The sequence below is a fragment of the Daphnia magna genome, unplaced genomic scaffold (genome assembly GCF_020631705.1).
Source record: "Daphnia magna isolate NIES unplaced genomic scaffold, ASM2063170v1.1 Dm_contigs021, whole genome shotgun sequence".
Taxonomy (NCBI): domain Eukaryota; kingdom Metazoa; phylum Arthropoda; class Branchiopoda; order Diplostraca; family Daphniidae; genus Daphnia; species Daphnia magna.
The window spans coordinates 627,345-645,394 of record NW_025533118.1 but is presented as its reverse complement, the minus strand read 5'-3'; the positions used below and the strand labels follow the sequence as shown (position 1 = coordinate 645,394).

General features: G+C 38.9%; 1 protein-coding gene and 1 pseudogene across 1 annotated transcript in view; one reads left to right on the top strand and one right to left on the bottom strand.

Annotated features, from left to right (window-relative positions):
* LOC116935273 (N-acetylneuraminate 9-O-acetyltransferase) overlaps nt 1-8,638 on the top strand; it is a 56,759-nt gene extending 48,121 nt beyond the window's left edge. Inside the window, exon 6 of the mRNA XM_032942613.2 lies at nt 8,352-8,638. Within this exon, the coding sequence (XP_032798504.1) occupies nt 8,352-8,583 (232 nt within the window). The 3' untranslated portion in view covers nt 8,584-8,638. The remainder of the gene's footprint in view (nt 1-8,351) is intronic.
* Nucleotides 8,639-10,468: 1,830 nt separating this feature from the next.
* On the bottom strand, nt 10,469-12,443 carry LOC123477431 (annotated as a pseudogene).
* Nucleotides 12,444-18,050: the final 5,607 nt, after the last annotated feature.

Here is an 18,050-nt window from a genome sequence, read left to right as displayed (position 1 = left end):
ATAAGTAGGCATCAGAGAAAAAACCTGAAAATTTGCCGTCAGGGGAAAAAATTCTTCGCCGAAGTTCTCATATTGAGGAAAAAAAAAAAAAAAAAACAAAAAAAAAAAAAAGGAATAAAAATTCTCTGCTGGCTTGGCTTTTGTCGATGAAATTAGAACTCAGATAGCTGGCCAATTTTTTGTTTATGACTGCAAATCTCGTCCGCCGCTGCTTCTGTAAACTCTTGTCTTCGGAAGCTGACGGTCTACTCTGTTTAACAATTAGCATTCAACAATGCTACAATTAAAATTCCAAATAAATGAACGTGGGTAGGGAAATCTGGTGGAAGATAGACCCTTAGGCTCTTCGGAACATTTATTCTAGTACAATTATAATTACCCTTCGGGATCGTTTCTCTGGTAATTTAGAATTGTACAGCGACATTAATTTCGCTAGACCCTAAGGGTGACTTTAAAGCCGGGATTTAATTTTAAATTTGTTGATCGAAGAATTCTGAGTAAAACGGCGACTCAGAAACTCGGGTGTAAAATATGTTAAATGTCGACTCTCTAGACCAGTTTCCGGCTCTTAGAATCGCATCAACCGACAAACCGCTTTTCGTCGCTTTCGAAGCGGCCACACTTCATGTAGAGTGCGCTCCAAACATATGCGTGTTGATGCCGGCACCTTTCAAACAGGCTTTAATCCAACGACTCTCGGTATTGGGTGTCACCGGCCTGTGCAGATAGATGACGCCTAGACTAGCTTATCACTGTTAGTTGCAGAACGGAACCTCTGCGATCGCTCCAAATAGTTTTGTATAGTCGAAACAAGATAGAGCAGTGCACCTGGGCACATTGATAATGAGAAAGATTGTAATGACCCATTGTGTTGCGCCTTTCTTGGCGCTTCAAGTGAAAAATTGACGCCGTTTCCGGAAAAAACAACCGACTTGTAGTCGATCTACGCAATTTCTGAAACCCACATCAAGGTTGCCAATGCAACTAACGTCAACATTTTGCTGGCCAATTTGGCCAATGGCAGAGAATGACTCTCGCCTACAAAACGATGTGGCCTAGCACCTGATCGGGACCCCACATGTTATTATATTTTGGTCTTGGATGATTGTTATTTTAACAATTCCAAGAGCTTTAAGACTAACTGGTGTTATCCTACTGGAACTCCTATCATCCCTAATGTTTTCGACAACATCGATCTGTGCACGTTGACTGTGCTATATGATTTTCCCGAGGCGGGCAAATCTGGCAAAAATTCTAATACGTTTGCTAGATCGTCAGACAAGAGATCCGCACGTTTCTCCCCACACCAATTTGCCCAATTTCGCCAGGCTGACTCGTTTGCAGATTTTGTGTTGACTCGATTGCCGACCAAGAGTTGGTCGACCGCTGCCACCGGAAATCCTCACCTGAGTTGTTGTCTCCGGACAGTTTCCAGGCGGCTAGGTGTAAGGTTAAGTGGCGCGGATGAGTCTCGCCAGAGCCGACTTCAATAGTGCGGGGGTTGACGTCAGAAGACACGGAACGTGGCAAGCGAGCTCCAGTAACAATGGATACCACGGCTGACCTGTCCAAATGGGGCATACTGCTGTAGCTTTTTCGCTTCTTATCTTCTCAAAGAATTTGAAGATTAATGCAAACGAAGGGGAAATGTAGCCTGATAAACCCCTTCAGTTGATAGAAAAAGTGTTTGTCGCCATTGCCCCTGGCTGTGGATGCCACGAAATATACGACGGTAGTTGTGCATTCCACGGTGAAGAGAAAATATCCGCCTTAGCCGGCCAAAGATTTTCAACACATTCAAACACCACCGGATTCTAATCCCCCGAGTCTGGCCCAGCACGAGATTCTTCGTCCACAATGACGTTTAACTTCTCAGCTACATGAATAACCTCTAGCGATATTTCACGCATTTTACACCAATTCGTGAGAGCAGCTGACACCAAAGTTAGCTCTTTTGTTTTAGTTCCTCCGCAGTGATTGATGTACGCTACTACCGTGTCGTTGTATAGGAATATCCGAATCTTCGTGTTGTATGTGCTGCAAACGCCTTAATTGCATATAGAGCGCCCAATAACTCCAGCTCATTGATGTGCTTCCTTGTGTCAGCTAGCGTCCAAGATCCCCTGGTTCTGACCTCATTACAGCAAGCTCCCCAACAAGAAAGCGATACATCAGTATAAATCTCTAGATCAGGAACGTCGGAAAAAAAAACAATTTGTCGTGATATACTTTTAGACTGGCCCCCGACCATTATTGTAAATCCACGCGCACTTTCGTTGAGAGTACACATTTCATTTTTAAGTCATAGTTTGCCAGTCGCGCTTGATTAATGTAGAACCTCTGCATGCTTCTAAAATGCGTTTGAGCAAAGGGGATTGCCGAAATCGCCCGAGTTAAGTTTTCCATAATTCTGGCTGTCTCTCTTAGGAAAGGGAGTCCACTGTGAGCGCTGACTCGCACATCAATCTGACTGCCAATGCCTTGGAGGTTGGTAGGGCAAGAGAAAGTCGACACAAATCCAATGTCTGCCCCAAATATTCTATCTTTTTGGTGGGGTCCGCGGCGGCCTTTCCTCAGTTAACGAGAAAACCTAGCTGTTGCAGTAGATCTACTACTAGGGTAAAATCTTTTGCGGTCCGTTCCTGAGATTCATATAAAATAAAAGTATCATCCAGATAATAATTAACCTGATTCCCTGCTTTCTCAAAAACCCCATGACAACCTTGAGAATTTCAGTAAATATTCTCGGTACAGGGGAAAAGGCTGGATGACAGACAGTTAAAATTGAAAATTCGACCCTTCCATTCAAAGTGCAAAAATTTAAAGTTGGCAGGGTGAACTGGGATGGGCAGGGAGGCGTCTTTCAAGTCTACTTGGACCATCCAGTTCCCTTTCCTTAAAAGAAAAAGGGGCCAAATCAAAATTTTCCATTTTAAAATGCTCGTACCGAATAAACTGATTAAGGGGTTTGAGATTCACGATAGGCTGAAACCCTCCCGATTTGTTAGAAAAAACAAATAAAGAACAGATAAATCCATTCGATCCGTCTGTAATCTTCTTCTATCGCATGTTTAGCTAGAAGCTTTCTTACTTGCGTGTCACAAATTCCTACCATCTTCTTTCACATGGCTACCGGAGATGGTGCTCTACGTTGGACGGGGTATAGCCAAGAAAGTCTAGTTTGACCCCCTGTGACAAACCTTCCGAAATCCACGGATTATTTGTTATGCCTTTCCATTGATTTGCAAAAAGTAACAAACGAGCTCCCACTTTCTCTACTGGGATTGAATTAACCTCTAATTTGGAATTTGAAACAAAGCTATGTCCACCTCGCATCCAAGAGCTACTGCTTGAGGGTCGTCCCCTCCTGCAACCAACAAGTAATTTTTTTCATCTTATGAGCTACGTAAACGACATTTATTTTTGAACATGTTGTCCCTTATCGGGACACATATTTATTTGTAGATTTTTCTGAAATCTCCGTCCTTTTTCACGTTTTCCATGTAGCCTTAACTCGGCGTAATAGGAATTTACTTATAAATCTTAATGTTTAAGTAAACATATTTATTAAAAATGCTTTTTTTATCCCGTCTTTGCCCCATATGATTGCGTGTTAAGCAAACGCGCTAATTTAGGACACACTTTTCGGACAAAATTTTGTTTGTAGCACTGCTCACACTTTTCGGGCAAAATTTTGTTTGTAGGACTGCCTGGTTAGCACTGTGGATGAGTGCTTGGCTCTTGAAATGTAAGGGTTCTGGTTCAAGCCTTAGCATTGGTTGAATAACATAAATATTTCATTAATTATTTTCTTTGTTGTGCAATAGTCCGTCTTCTAAAGTCCGATAATATCCCGTACAACAATATTTTTGACTGCATTTTGCGGTTTCATTGAAAAATGGTTTAAATATACACATGTTTTTAATCAGAGATGGGTAGCCCAGAGGTAAAGCACTGGCCTCTTGATCGTAAGCATCGTGGTTTGAACCTGGAAGCCGATACCAAAAATTAATTTTTTCGACAAATTCCTTAACCTTGTAGAGGCAACTATAAGGAATCTATTACTCCCAATATTTTTTTATATTCCTTTAGTTTTAGGTGTGTTAGACGATTGAATATTATCTCCAAAAATGTGATGTAAGCCATATTTTAGGAAAAAACGAAAAATAAGAAGGAACGTGTCATGTAATATGAAGTCTGCTGTCACAAATTAGCGTCACGACTCACGAGGGCAAATGTAAAAAACATGAGAATTCCATTCGCAGGTTAGACGGGTATTGTCCCATAATTTAAGTGAAACATTTATCAGTTCTGTTAAAGATTTTGGAACGAATCTATAAATCTTAAAAAAATTTAAAAGATCATGTTGGTTTAAGTGTTATTTGACGATTCAAAAATACCTCACAAAAGTGATTTCAAAGAAAATATAGAAAATATAATTCGTAACTGGCATCTAAATAGTATTGAACCTTCGACCATCAAATTGGCAGTCAAACGTCTTACGACTATGCCACGGTTGCCGAAAAATATTAATAAACTATAACATGTATACATGTCATTTAGTATGTGGTCTACTGTCCCAAATTAGCGTCATGTGAGCTTATGTAAAAAACATTGCAATTGCAAACACAAATTAAATAATTTTTCTCGCATGATTTTAGTAAAAAAATCAATTATATTGTAGAGGAAACTTAAGGGAATCTATTTATCACAAACACTTGCTGTTATTGTGTCATTTTAGGAAGTATTTGATGATTAAAAAATATTTCTAAATATGTGGGGGAAAAATCTAGAATTAAGAAAAATACATTTAAGATAGTCCATAAGAAGTTTCGAACCTTCCAACACTGAGTTTGCTAATCAAAGCCTCACGACTACGCCACAGCTGCTGGTAAATAGTACACGTAACCTAAAAAAATATCGAGCCATTTAGTGTACAGTTTGGTGTCCCAAATTGGCGTCATGGGAGCTTATGTAAAAAACATTGCAATTGCAAATACAAGTTAAGTAATTTTTCTCGCATGATTTTATTTAAAAAATCAATAATATTGTAGAGGAAACTAAAACGAATCTATTCTTCACAAACACTAGCTGTTATTGTATCAGTTTAGGGAGTCTTTGATGATTAAAAAATATCTCTAAATATGTTAAGAAAAAAATCTAGAATCAAGAAAAATACCTTAGAGATAGTCCGTAAGAAGTTTTGAACCTTTAACAGCAGAGTTTTCAAGCCAACGCCTTACGACTACGCCACACACAGCAGCAACTGAATACTTAATTAAGGGTCTTTAATTAGGAAAAAGCTACTTAAAAAATTAAGTATCCTTAAATGATACCTGATTTTGAAAAAAGATACTTAAAATTTTTATTCCCCTACTGAAACCCAATTTCATACCTATCCTATCGATTTTAAGCATTGAAAATTTTTTTTTAGCATGACAAAATGCTTTTTAAGTATTTAAAATATTAAAGTATCCTGCGTAGCATACTGAATTACTGATGTATACATGCTTATTAGGATTAACTAACAATCTTTAAATTAGGATTAATTAATATTTTAAAATGATATTGTACAATAATATTAGGACTTTGGCTATTAATACTTATTATTACAATAATATGGCAAACTAATGTCACCTTGGTTTAACAACTGGCAAATCTTTGAAAGTGCCCAATCGGTCAGGTTTTGATTTCAAGTCAACATATACAATCAGTCATTTTAATCATATGAAATGCATCGACTGCACTGTTAAATATTGGCATCTATTGTTAGGTAGACTAGGTCTAATATGCAATGACAATTTTACAAAATCCCTATATTTGGTTACATCACCTTTTCACAAGTATCGGTGACTAAAATTTCTTCGTTCTCAAAACCATTTGTTAATCTTAAGGAACCAAACTTAAATTTAGCAATAAGGCTAACTATTTTTTGGCAAACACAAGCCCATCTCATGACAGGTTGCCTGAACTAAGTTACTAGTTATAACTATAAATCAGTTATTTCATCTAAGGGATTTCTGTGTTTTTGAACCACGCTTAAAATTTTTTGATGTTAATTTTCTTTAATTTTGAAATATATGCCACTTAAATTTTATGAAATACATTTTGTACGATCATTACTTTTCAATGTATTAAAAACTTTAGCTGGTTAGCTGCAAAATCACATGTTTGTAAATGTATCAAAAAAATTTTCGAAAATTTTCAATCACTTTATCTATCTTATCACGACTTTTAGCTAAATTAGTTCGTTCATTACTACTGATGTGGCGCAGCGGTAAAGTATAATACAGTGAATCTAAAGGTCCATGGTACAAATCCTAGCACGGGTAACTGTTTTTTCCAAAAATTAACCTCAAGTTACTGAATTTTTCAGTAGCCTATAAAAAATTAAGTATCTTATAGAAATTAAGTACGAAAAAAAGATTTAGTAGGCTGGCCTTTTTTAAGTATCAAAAATTAAGTATTTTGTCGCCGCTGTGCAGTTGCTAATAAATACAAAACGTAACTTAAAATAATATCGAGCCATTTAGTGTACAGTTTGCTGTTCCAAATTAGCGTCATAGAAGCTTATGTAAAAAACATTACAATTGCAAACACAAGTTAAATAATTTTTCTCGCATGATTTTAGTAAAAAAATCCATTATATTGTAGAGGAAACTAAAACGAATCTATTTATCACAAACACTTGCTGTTATTGTGTTAGTTTAGGGAGTCTTTGATGATTAAAAAATATCTCTTAATATGTGAAAAAAAAAAATTCTAGAATCAAGAAAAAGACCTAAGCGATAGTTCGTATGCAGTTTTGAACCCCCAATCAACGAGTTTGCAAGCGAACGCCTTACGACTACGCCACAGATACTGATGATCAGCAAACGTAACTTAAAATAATAACGAGCCCTTTAGTGTACAGTTTGCTGTCCCAAATTAGCGTCATGGAAGTTTATGTAAAAAAATTATAAGAACTGCAATTGCAGATTAGATGAAAATTGTTAGCTGGCTTTGGTTATGAATTCTTCCGATTGATAAAGGGATTTTAAGCGAACCCGGCGATGTCAATATTACTTGGAACAATTTTAGTTTTAAATGATTTTGGTGAAGTAACAATGTGTGGCAAAAAAAAATTAGAAATCTTTATGGTTAATAAAAAGTTAGTTAAAATACTTATATTCTATCACTATTCAAATTTGAACCAACGACTGTAGAATTCACAGACTAATGCTCTACCAGTGTGTCGCTGCCATACGAACACAATTTATGTACAACTTATCCATATTTACGTAGTCTGCTGTCCAGATTTAGCGTCATGGGTGCTGATGGAAAAAAGAGATCGAGATCAATCACCAATTAGTTTAATATTGTTGACCTGCAGTAGTAACACACTTTACCGCCTTGTAAAGATACACTTAAGGAACATGGTTACTTTGATACTGGCTAGGACATAGTAAAGTAAAAAGGGGCCAGTAAAAACAGGCCTGTACAGACGAAGTCTCGTTTTGACAGCTCTTTGTTTTGGTTTTTTAAATCATAAATTTCGCAATATTTTCCTATTGCACCCCGTTTGGTGTCTTAAGCAAATAGATTCAGAATTAAAAACTGAATCGAATGAATGAATTAGTTTTCAAAATATGATTGTCCCAAATTAGAAAAAGTGTCCCTCGAATTAGGGTTTTTGTCCCAAAATAGCAGATCGGCTTTACACGCATTCTCCATAAGGAAGACTGTTTGCCCAAACGCCGTCCCAATTCGCTCTTTTACCCTATTTCTATGTCTCCAATCGAAATCTCCAGGGCCGACATCATTACTCTACGAGATCTGAAATAAGTCTGATGGCGCGTATCCAGATCGTAGGAAGGGAGCGAAACATTTTTTTAAATGTTTTAACACCTGAATAAAATTAGTCTACACTATTAGGGTCTAGCGAAATTAATTTCGCTGTATAATTTTCAGCTTTTAGCGTAGGGCCATTTCTTTCTGCTGAAAATAGTCAACAACCCATAATGCAATCTAGCGGTCACGATCCAAACCTTTAAGAAGACCCACCTACTGGAGGAGTTGAATTGTTTCTCATTTGGATTTCAAAGAACTGTTTTCGATTTGAACGCTATCATTCTTTGTTCGTCATCAGTGATGACCACCAGTATTTAATACCCACCAGTGGAAATGTATTATATAATGTACAAACCATCAATGTTTGATATGGCTGCTTCAATAACAAGTGATTTACATAGATAATAGTTGATTAATTTATGTTCCATTATCGGTTGATCTGGTTAAAGTATTACGTTTAAAGTTGTCCTATACCTTAGAATGTAACCTTGACCTCTCTGTGTTGCTTGTTGTTGTTTTAGGATTTATAGCGGTATCCGCATTTGGGATTCAAGCAACCGTTTCGCCGTTGAATACATTCGCGGTTGTGCTGTATATTCCCAACGTGAATCTCTAGGAGATTTTTCTCTTCAGTACATGACTTGTAGAGATTTTATACATACAGGTTATACAGCTCTATCTTTTGCAACTCAACTTCTGTATAATGATTTTTGCAACAAAAAACTGTACAATAACATAAGGAGCTCAACTTAATACTTTGTAAAAAAAAACAATGTTGGCAGTATAAAATTTCAATAAATATTTCTCATTATTCCAATAATTTATTTTATCCGAAACGGTCAATAAGCTTTTCTCTGGCATATAGCTTTATTAAAGAAAAAATCTGTGCAAGTCTAAGCCAGTGATTTCTCTTGGACGTGGTAATAACAAAGAATCAGTCCCAGAGGTCATACGATTAACAGTTTCATTAAGCGAGTTCTTAGCCCATCTCCCCTCCCAACTATTCGTCACCAACCGATAAAAGCCTAGACCTACATTGAAAAGGCTCATACCGCAACAAAAACGGGACGAAAGGCAATGCGGACCGTCTTGCATTGATGCGCCCGTATTATTTTTAAATTTGTACGTAATACGATTTGTCATATTAACTGTATGATGAGCATAGTGCTCTCATAAATTTACCAATTCATTCGACCACTGAGAGACACAGGTACATAATGATTTCTGATGTCGAAAGGCGTGTTGTAGTCTAATCGACAATCAGTACCTGTTCCGAATCCTACAACTCCGAAATAGCTAGAAGAGGCTTTGTCGCGATCGGTATTGTGCCATAGGCGAGAACGGAGGCAGGGGAACGCAGACGACGTAACGACAAGGGAAGAACACGTTTGGCGGCGTTAATTACACACGAGAATTCGCCAGTTACAGTCGCGTCAATCGTTTTCAATATAACAGTTTTGTAACACTTAATGTCAGTTTGATTTAACGTGCCCGTAAAACAATACAGAGTATCGAAAATTACCTACAGTGTAAAGTCAGTGCGTATCGATAACATTTTGGTGCATCGACCGGGAATCGTGAATCCCAACGAACTGGTCCGTAAATTGTAGTCGTCTTATCGCTCTGTATCGTCCACATCGTTTACGCCACAGCACGAATATTCATGCCGACATTTGTCTCTCAGTGAGAGGATCTATGTAATAGTTTCCGCGCGTGACTGCGTAGACTATTAACGACAAATTGAGAGGTTGAATGTAATTTTTGTATTTACCGCATTGAAAGTACACCGTAACACCGTGAGGAAGAATGCAACATGATGATGAAGCACAGGACAGGGGTTCTAGTACACTCAAGAACAGGAATAACACACAAGTTAAGGGAAGGATGGTCCGTCTAAGAATCTCCTTGTTTCTGCTTTTTTGGTCCTATTTGTTACATTTCTTAGAGGTCAAAAATGAAAAGGAAGCAGTGTATGGTCTACTCTTGGCCTTGCCCTAGTGACAAGTAAGGGGGAACATTCTAGACTAGCTAGATGGGTTTCCGATTGGAGGTCACGAGTAGAAAGTCGTTCCCACGGTCAACTCTCCGCATTGCTTTGTGACAATAACAGGGGCTACCCTGAGAACGTTGAACTCTCAAGGTTCTTTGCAATCTGTGAGATCAATTCCTTACATCACCCCCTCCTCTTTTGTTGCGTCCCGCAACAATCAGTCCCAGCTACTGTATTTTAATTTCATCGAATGATGTGTGAATCCTACGCTGATGACACGGGTACAACGTTTCAGTTTCCTGGATTAGACTTCGTCTATTTGTCGTGCTCCCGAGTTGAACCATTCAGCCGGCATATCCTTCGTGAGTATTATTACAGTGCTTTTTTGTTTTTGTTTTTGTTTTTTTTTTTTTTTTTTGGGGGGTGCGTATACGTTTGATCTCTTTTACATTCTCACTCGTAACTTCCTTTGACGACCCGTTTCTACTTAGGAGACGGAAAAATGGAACATGGTTTGAAAAGTGGACAATCCGACACCAGAAATTATGCTATTGAGTCTAGAAGAGGGTTTTAAGGAAAGTAACAATTTGGAGCACATTGATTATAGGTACACAGCGGCGAAATTATTGTATTTATTATTGTAAGTCATCAAACTCGTCTGGGAGGGTTGGCTTGATTTTCTTGGAGGAAGGATTCGGTTTCAGGTTGATTAGGGCGTTGGCGGTTTCGCTGCCTCTTCTTTCTGCGTGGGGGCTCTGTTGATCGTTCCGAGGCTGTGGATTTGGTTGAATATGAGCTGCTGGTAGGAGGCATAATGATTTGAATCGGCGGTGGTGTGGCTGTTGCGGTAATTGCTGCTGGTGTTTTGCTGAAGCAGTTTAGTTGGAATATTTTTGACATAATTGGGAAGGCTTTGAGTAGGAGGGATCCGATACCACAAAATCTAACGGCGAATACTGAAATCATCCCGAAGCCTGAAATGGCTCCAAAATTTTTTATCCACTCTCCCATTTTTGCTACAAAATCTACGTGGGGGGCATCGCTATGGTGAATTAAGACATTGGAAGTTAGAAGTTCTTTTGTGTTGTCCTCTGAATGATGTTCGTGAATGGTGGCAAGGATGTCAGCCATCACCGACGCATGACTCAAAGGGCTATTTTGAATTGCTGGATGCATTTGCAGAAGGGTTGCTAAAGTGTTGTCGGCTTCAAATTTCTCCGTTTCAATTAGTTTTCTCCCTTGAACTTGGATGTTGGCAAATACTGGAATCCATTCCCCATTTTTGTAGGCGTGAGTTTTCCCATTAAAATTTACAAAATTTGAATACCAATAGCAGTCGGTGAAGGACACGAGTTCCCAACCTTCGACTGCTATTGTAAAATTAAGATAACGTGGTTGGGGGCCACATTTCGTAAATTCAGTGTGGAAGGTAACATTTTGCTCCCTACATTGCAAGATTGAAGCTTGGGCACCGTTAGCTACTAATTTCGAATATCTTGGGAGTTGCATGTGAGTAGCTGCTAACCAGCCATTGTACTGAGTGCTTACGATTACGCTGTGATGGTTCATTTTTCGGTTTTCACATTGTAACCGACGAATTTCTCTTGCCAGTCTATTTTCGTAGTCTAATGCTATGTCTCTGGTGTATTGGACATGGGCTGCGGCTTCAATTTCTGCTTTTATTGTTGAGGCAACCTGTTTGACCTGTGCATTTGTTGTATTACTGCTGGTTTTCCTCTCGTTCTCTACCGTCGTATTGGGATCGAATTTCTCAAAATCTCCTGTTGGGGGTGCCATGTTAATCGCTACTAAAATTTTTTCCATTCCCATTACACTTTGTAACTGCCGCTTTCCGCAGTAAGCGAGCATTGTTGTGTTGATGAGAAAGTCTGTTTGGCTGTGTTTATCCTGTTAACGTTTGATCTCGGGATTATTTGTTTTGTAAAGCTGTCCTTCTCCGCTTCTTACTAACTTAAGCTCGCAGTCTTTCTTTTCTTTATATGAATTATCCCAGATTAAAGTAACGAAGTTAACGGTTGCTGTCCCGTTCAAGCTGCCTGAAAGTGTTCCTAACGGAGAATTGATTGTGCAATTGTCGCATTCCGTTTCTAGAGCTACTTCTTCAATTTTACAGTTCAGAACCTTATGGGTTATTGTTCTCATCCACAATGGTTGTATGTTAGGATACAGGTCGTAAGTAAATTTTCGTGGCCCCGCCGGATTCATTGCGAAGTCGCCGCATCTTCTGAATTCTTTCATTTGGCTGCACATTTCTGGAGTAGCTACTGCTGGCCATTTGCTTTGACCATGTGTATGCCAACCAAAGAAATCTGTGTTAACTGAACGATGGGCATACCAGACGCTACACATATATCCCGGGAATCGTTTAACTTCTGGTAAGTGGGACAAGAGGGTATATATAACAGCTTTTGGGGGGGATGGATCTTCTATAATCTGGCAATTTTCGTCGCCGAAATTCAAGAATCCTTTCATCTTTGCCTGGCTACAGTCGCATATCATGGCGTTCATCGCCCATGCTGTTTGTAGACAGGTGAAGAATACTATCAAAAAATAACTAAGAATAGAGAGAGAGAAAAAAAAATTACGAACTGGTTGTGGTATAAGAGAAAAGGTTATAACACACATTTTTTTTACGCTAATCTCCCACGTTACGTTCGTTTTTCACGAAACGCTGTGGAGTGTAAATATAATAAATACACAACTTTATTATTATCATTATAAGTGATTGGATTTCTACTCCTAGTGGGTCGAGGCTTCATCATACTCCCACGCGCAAAATTCAAGTTTTCGGGATTTCTGAAAAAACTCCCGCATGCTTCATCTGATTTGAACGAAATTAGTCACGCTAGGTTCGTTGTTGACGAATTCGGCTGTGGCGTGCAAAAGAATACATGATGTGCTTTTTTTTTTTATTTCATACTTTTTTTTTTTTTTTTTTTTTAATCAAGGAGAAGATTTCTACTACTAGTGGGAAGGGGCTTCATCGTTGTTTTTGGCGCTAATTTCAAATTTTCGGGATTTCTTAAAAACTCCCGCATGCTTCATCTGATTTGAACGAAATTAATCACGCTAGGTTCGTTGTTGACGAATTCGGCTGTGGTGTGCAAAAGAATACATAATGTGTTTTTTTGTTTTTTGTTTTTTTTTTTTTTTTTAAATCAAGGGGCAGATTTCTACTACTAGTGGGAAGGGGCTTCATCGTTGTCTTGGGCGCTAATTTCAAATTTTCGGGATTTCTTAAAAACTCCCGCATGTTTCATCCGATTTGAACGAAATTAGTCACGCTGGGTTCGTTGTTGACGAACTCGGCTGTTGTACGTGTAGAACAAATAATTTTTTTTTTTTTTTTTTTTTGGAGGGTAATTTTGTTATTACGTAACACACATTTTTATACGCCCATCTTTTCTATGTAATTTCTCCTTGGACGTCTAACGAACGGACATACCCTTCAAACGTTTCAGCCCTTTTGTAGTTCGACCTTCACGAACTTCGTATAAAAACTTTTTTGTTCTGTAGAACTAGTTCAGACGCTGTTCACCATTCTAATCCAACCTTTCCAGAACTCCCACGAAAAGTAAGTTCCAATAGTGATAGCTTTAATTATAAAGAAATTTTATGTTCTCATGTCAAAATCTCTAAATTTTTCGGGAAGACGGGTCGCGACTCGTGACCTTTTTTCTCGCTTGGTTCCGTTTGATTGCACTTGTATCTCTATCTCTTTCTGTGCGTTATTAGTTTCTTCGTTCCGAATATTTTCTGGGTCGTACCAGATCTCGTTAGGGACTTCAATTTCTAAAAAAGGGTTGCCGTAGCCAAAGGTTCCTGGTTGTTGACCTGTTTCGGGGCTTGCCGTGATTAGGCCATTCTCATTCTCGAAATCAAAATTTTCTGTCTCCTCTTCGTCAGATTCTTCTTCCGGTTCTTCGTCTGACCTGTTATTGTTGGATTCTTCATCTGGCCTTGTTACTCTAAACCCAATGGTTCTTAGATCTTCAAAGTCGACACATTCCTCATCACGCCATACCATACATTCAGTTAGCGCCTTTAACCGATTTACATGGGTGAGTTGAGTTCTCGCGCCATTGTAGGAACGTATTTCTACAGTTCCGTTTGAGTGGACTTTAGAAATTCTGTATGGGCCTTGATATCTAGGATTGAGCTTTTTGCTCGTGCCTAACTTAGTCACTCTTACGTCTAGTAGTACTCTGTCTCCTAGTTGAAAGTTGTTTTCTTTTGCTCTTTTGTCATATTGAATTTTTTGTCGAACCCTGGCGTCTAACAAATTCTGTCTAGCTAGTGCAAACCCTTCTCTTAAGCGTTTCATTGTTTGGCTTTTGTAATCCTGCGGAGTGATCAATTCTGTTTCTGGGATTAAAAATTGATCAATGACCATGTTTGGATCTTTTGCCATTATTAAAAAATAGGGGCTCTCCATTGTAGAAGAGTGGACTGAATTCCTGTAGGCTGATGCCATTGGTCCCAATACTTCCTCCCAATGTTCGTAACCATCATCTATATATTTACGAATCATTTCTACTACAGTTTTGTTGAAGCGCTCTGTCATTCCATTCGATTGGGGATGATAGGCTGTCGTAGTCTTATGTTTAGTTTTCAATTCTTTACACAAACTGTTAAATAATTGGGAGGTAAAATTGGAGCCCCTATCAGTAATGATAATTTTGGGTGGGCCATGATACAGTACAATCTTGTCCATCAGGGCCCGGCAAGTCGTTTCGGCCGTTTGGTTTGGCAACGCTACGACCTCTGTCCATTTTGAAAAAGCATCAGTCATTACCAGTACATATTTATTTCCGTTCAAGGATTCGGGTTTGATTGGCCCTAGAAAATCCATACCTATAACTTCAAATGGGGCCGTCGCTATTTCAAGAGGATTCAGAAAAGCTCTGGTTACTACGCGTCTTTGTAATGCACAAACTTCGCACGATTTGCAATAGTTTTTTATATCTTTTAACATGTCTGGCCAATAGAATATGTCCCTAACTCTAAAGTATGTGCGTAGAAACGCTAGATGTCCCGCTAACAGAGAATCATGGTATTCTTTAACTACACTCTTTCTCAGGGAGTAGGGCACAACGGTTTGCTCCTGTACATATTTTCTTCTTTTCTTTGAGGCAGGATAGAAATCCCTTCTCAGTACTCCGCTATCGATTCGAAAAGTTCCTATTTCTTTCACCCAATCAGGGTTTTCTAATTCATCCATTTCTGATAGGGTTCCTTCATTCAAATAGTTTATTATCTTTGCGCACAGCTCGTCTTTCTTCTGCTCTTCTATCAATTTTTTTGTAAAATCCGAACGTTCTTCGATTGCTACAACGCGAATACGAGAGAAGAAATCAGCGTTGTTGTGGTCTTTCCCAGGTTTATATCTAATCCTGTATTTTGCTGCAGATAACGCAATCGACCATCTTCCCAACCGACTATTCTCATCCTGTGAGATTCCAGCCATTGGAGTGGTCTGTGATCACTAACGATCTCGAACATTTCATCCTGTATGTAGTGACGATATCTTTTTATCCCATAAACGATTGCTAATGCCTCGCGCTCTATTGCTGAATAGTTACGTTCGGCATTGTTTAGATGTCTACTAGAATACGCAATGACCACTTCTTGATCATTCTGAATTTGGCTTAGGACCGCTCCAATACCGTAGTTACTGGCATCGGTAAAAATTAAAAATTCTTTGTTAAAATCAGGAAATGCAACAATAGGCGGCGTTATGAGACATTCGCGTAGTGTCTCAAAGGCTTTTTGCTCCTCTTCTCCCCATTCAAAATTACTGCTTTTACTTTCTTCCTTACATGTTACTGGTACTTTCTCCCCTTTCTTGTTAACTCTGTTCTTTGTTTTTTTTGTAAGCTCGATTAGCGGGTGGGCTATATCTGCAAAATTTTTTATAAACCGTCTGTAATAAGATGCAAGTCCTAAGAATGATTGGGTTTCCACTACTGTTTTCGGCCTGTCATAATTTTTTAGTCGCTCAATTTTCTCGGGATCAGGAGTGATTCCACTCGCTGAGATGACATGTCCCAAATACTGCACAGATTCACACATAAATTTACATTTAGATAGGCCAAGTTTAAGATTAGCTTCTTTTAAAAGGTCAAAGATTCTCTCCAAGTTGAGAAGATGCTCCTCCTTGGTTTTCGAGAAAACTATTATATCATCTAGATAGACTAAACAGATTTCGCCAATCACTGAGCGTAACACAAAGTTCATTAGACGTTGGAATGTCCCCGGCGCGTTCGTCAATCCGAATGCTAGCCGGTTCCACTCATACAAGTTGTTATCTACTATAAAAGCAGTTTTTTCCTTGGAACTGTCATCCATTTCAATTTGCCAGTACCCTGACGCTAAATCAAGTGTGCTAAAGTACTGTTGTCCGTGAAGTAAGTCAAGAACGTCATCGATTCTTGGCAGCGGAAACGAGTCTTTTTTTGTTATCTGGTTTAGTTTTCTGTAATCTATGCACAATCTGATCCCCCCGCTTTTCTTTTTAACTAAAACTACAGGTGCGGCCCATGGAGACACGGACGGCTTTATTATTTTATTAACTAATAACTCTTGCAAAATACTTTCTAATTCCTTTTTATTGTTGTTGTGAATCCGATAGGGTCTTAATCGAATGGGCCCTTGTCCTTCCGTGTTAATGTGGTGTTTAACTAGTCCTGTTTTTCCTAATTCGTCCGCTTTAGATGCAAACATTGTAATATTAGTTTTTAAAAATTCGACCAAAGAAGTTCGATCTGCTTCTGCTATTATTAAGGGTAAGTTTTCGCTGAAATCTACATCGACAGGAGATTGTTCTTCTGTCTCACAAAAATTGATGTTTTCTTTTTTTGTTCTTTCAAATACTATTCCTCCAATGACTTGAAATTTTGGAACAGTGATTGGTTCATTGGTTTCGTTAATTAAAACTACGGAAAAAACTGTTAAATCGTTAACACTGCAGACGAAGGGGTCCACTCGTAACCCACTGTGTAATCCCGGCCCTCTTTCTAAATAACAGGTAATATTCTGTGGAAGTTTCCCGCCTTCCCCATCGGATTCAACGACAGTGGCACTAAAGGGCTTGATCGTGATCCTGTTTTTTGTGTAATTATGGCTGGCGCAGAGGCCGTGTCTTCCTTTGTTTCTTTGACACGGTATATTGTTCTCTCGCTCCCATCTATAATAAATTTGTGCTCGTAGAGCGCGTCTAAACCCAAGATACAATCTTCATTGATTCTATCTACGACAATGAACTCCTGCAGAAGATCATCGCCTAATACATTCATCTCGAGGGTAACTGTCCCTCTTGTTCTAAGTCTAGTGTTGTCTACACCGAAGAGTTCTACCGGGGCATCAGTACTAAAGTTTTTGATTTTATTTCCGATTCGTTGCAAAATTTCCGTTTTTATTAGCTTCTACCCGCACCACTATCCAAAAGAGCAAAAAAATTTACGTCACCGACTTGTAGCTTTAGTCGGGGTATTTTATTTTTTCTACTTTCTCTGACCTCATTAACATTTTGTCGGGGCTTTGGACAAGGCCCACCTTTGTTCCCAACATTGCAGGTGGTTTTTAGTTTCCCTGGTCAAACGGGTTCAATTGACCTGCATTATTTTGTAGGAGTGGACCGTATGTTTGATTATGTTTCGGTTGCGAGTCTGGACATTCACGCTGCACATGCCCATTTTGTTTGCATTTAAAACATCTAGGACCCCCGGGGCCCCAACTACACATCGCCGTGAGATGTGTGTTCGTTTTGCAATATGCACAGTATTTTGGGCCTGGCGGGTTCCAACCCGCTTGGGTATTTCGGTCACTTTGGGATAGTTGACTTTGTCCGAATAGACTTCCCGAATTTTGTTGTTGAGATCCTTGGGGGTTTTGTTCGAACTGACTAACAAAGTTCTGTGGTTGTTGGGATTGCGGAATGGACCGAGCTGGGAGAACAGCTTGAGCTTGGAATACTGGCTGGGACTGGAAACCGGTTTGGGACTGAAAAACGGATTGAGGCTGAAAAGCGGTTTGGGGCTGAAAAGCAAGTTGTGAGCGAAAATTCGTTTGGGTCTGTGCTTGTACGACTTTATTCAATAGTTTAGCGGTTTCTTGGTTTTGTTGCATCAATTCACTCATTAATTTTTGATTGTTTTTTAACGTTGCTTCTAGTTCTGACAATTTCCCTTTTGTTTCGCTTGAAGAGATG